Raw genomic sequence first — 2,500 nt, 5'->3', positions numbered from 1 at the left:
CTCACTATGATTGCGGTATATGATATGGTAAACAGATGATATGGTATATGATACGGTAAACAGATGATGTGGTAGATGATATGGTAAACAGGACATATCAAGGAAATACATAGTGATAGAGTAAAGCGTCGTGGGAACCACTCCAAAGCTATAAGTGTTTACTCTTTTTTGCTTGTTTTTTTGTTTTGGAGCCGGGCTCTCGTCATTCCATATGCTGACAACGGCCATGATCAGAGAAAGAGGAAGGAACGCTGGAACCCAGCCTTCTTTTAGGATGAAAGGGCGTCCGCTTCAACGACATAATGTGACTTTGGCCTGGGGGTTTCAAGGAGAACATAGCAAAGTTGTTTGTTGATTAACGAGGAAGAAACAAAGCCAGAATAGAGGCTTTAGAGAAGGTCAGAATAGGGAGGGGATTGATGGTGTGGATCAACCCCAATCTCCACTCCCGTCCTCTCGCAATGATGATTGAATAGGGATAAATATGCATGAGCTTGACTCTGACAGCGAAGGGCTTTGATGGTATCGCAAAGAGCTCTTGAATGGCCTCCGAATCACTCTGAGGCCAACTGGAGGATGTGTACCATGCTTGTCTTTCTACAGTAGAGTAGCGCAATCAGCTTCTAGCCTCTCAGGGAGGAAACTTTGGCGGGAGCCTTTTGAAGGATGTGTTCTCCTGTGGTGTACACCGAGTCACAGGACAAGAGTGAATGTATGTTTTTCTAGTCAAAATGAATGTGTTGCTAAACGAAGCAATCACAGGCGTACCGCGTACTGTGGAGTATGTGGGCTTGTTGATTCATCACAAGGTTGTTTATTCAGTGTTAACTACAGTATGCGTTGTTCAGTCTGGGTTCACATTCTGCGGTCCTCTCCTGTGGCTCAGTTGGTAGAGGCACGGCGCTAACAACGCTTAGGTTGTGGGTTCAATTCCCGCTGGGACCGAATGCACTGAAATGTATGCACTTATTGCATGTATGTAAGTCGCTTTGGATAAAAGCGTCAGCGAAATGGCTTTTTTTTTCTCCATATTTTTGTTTTCATTCTGATTCGATGTGTCCTCTGTTTTCATCTTATGATGTTTCTTTGTTTTGTGTGCGCGTGTGCGTGTGCGTGTGTGTGCGTGTGCCAGAGCTCCAGACCTCCCAGTCCTTTGAGTACTACAGTCTGTCAGAGAAGGCCATGGACTACAGGATCCTACTGATGGACGAGGACCAGGACAGGATGTACGTGGGCTGCAAGGACCACGTCCTGTCTATGGACATCAATAACATCACCTCCGGGACACTTAAGGTCTGCTCCTCCACTACGTTTAGATACTGCGTATCTGTACTGTATACTGTATAGACCAGGGGAGGCTGGCGGAGGTAGAAATCAGAGGACGGACTTGTTGTAATGCAGGGAATGGAATGAGCAATGGTATCCCCCCAGCACTGCGTCTCCTGAGACACCTGCTTTTCCCTTATACTGTGTCTCCTAAGACTTCCCCTGCCCCCCTTGTACTGTTTCTCCTAAGACTTCCACTCGACTCACAACGACTGCCAATGGCCCCTGGCCTGAGCTAGATTACTCTTCCTGCTACGACTGGTGGATGATGATTCACTTGCTTAGTCAAACGTATCGATTGTAAGTCTCTTTGGATAAGGCGTCTGCTAAATGCCCAAAACATAGAGTATAGAAGCTATGAGATATTTACTTTAACATCAAATACATGTTTGATTATTTTATGTTACAATAACTTTGGATTTAGTAAGGTGATGCACAGGTCCGTATTTGAGTCTGTGTTTGTTCATATTCGCTTTAATAATGTCCACACCATTAACTCAAATCTCACCAAACAGGAGAAAATGACATTAACTGCTTTTCCCTTGAACATGACAGCTGAGTGCGTGATATACCCATTATCCAATTATGCTAATAGTCTAACAGAATCAGCCACTGTGAGATTCAATTGAATGTCATTTCCCTATAATAGATCAGACCCATTTCAGTCAACAAAAAAACATTGCGTGATTAGAGTGGTATGCAGACAGCCATTTCCATGAGCTGGTTGCAGAAGTTCACCGATGACTGTCTCTCTGTGTGCAGGGAGGGAACCATCACAGCCATCATTGACAGGCGTGAAGTGGATAAACAGATGGAATGCATTTAGTTTCCTCCAGGAGCTCTGAAACAGATCCATGTTCACAGTAATTGCCTGATGCATTCAGTTCAGTTAGACCTTCAAACACTTACAGGTTTGAAAACACCAGGTATTGACTGGAATTGACTCAGACACACATCCTCTGTTCCTTCGCCAGCCTCCCCTGCTGGAAACGGCGACATGTTGACGTTACAAAACTGTTGAGGGCTTGCGTTCTTGTCGAGGCAGAGTGTGTTTGTGTTCAATATTTTCTCATTTATTTTCTCTCTCTGTCTCTCTCTCTCTGTCTCTCTCTCTCTGTCTCTCTGTCTCTGTCTCTGTCTCTCTCTCTCTCTCTCTCTTTCCTCTCTCTCTTTC

At 44.8% G+C, this 2,500-nt stretch overlaps 1 protein-coding gene across 1 annotated transcript in view; it reads left to right on the top strand.

Moving 5' to 3' along the window:
- sema3c (sema domain, immunoglobulin domain (Ig), short basic domain, secreted, (semaphorin) 3C) overlaps window positions 1-2,500 on the top strand; it is a gene marked incomplete at its 3' end in the record, with an annotated part of 42,880 nt that overhangs the window by 14,868 nt on the left and 25,512 nt on the right. Inside the window, exon 2 of the mRNA XM_080537550.1 lies at window positions 1,133-1,293. Within this exon, the coding sequence (XP_080393676.1) occupies window positions 1,183-1,293 (111 nt within the window). The 5' untranslated portion in view covers window positions 1,133-1,182. The remainder of the gene's footprint in view (window positions 1-1,132; window positions 1,294-2,500) is intronic.

This window comes from Nansenia antarctica (genome assembly GCF_963989245.1).
Source record: "Nansenia antarctica genome assembly, chromosome: 8".
Lineage (NCBI taxonomy): Eukaryota > Metazoa > Chordata > Actinopteri > Argentiniformes > Microstomatidae > Nansenia > Nansenia antarctica.
The sequence above is the reverse complement of the archived record's forward strand: the minus strand, read 5'-3'. Positions and strand labels throughout refer to the sequence as shown.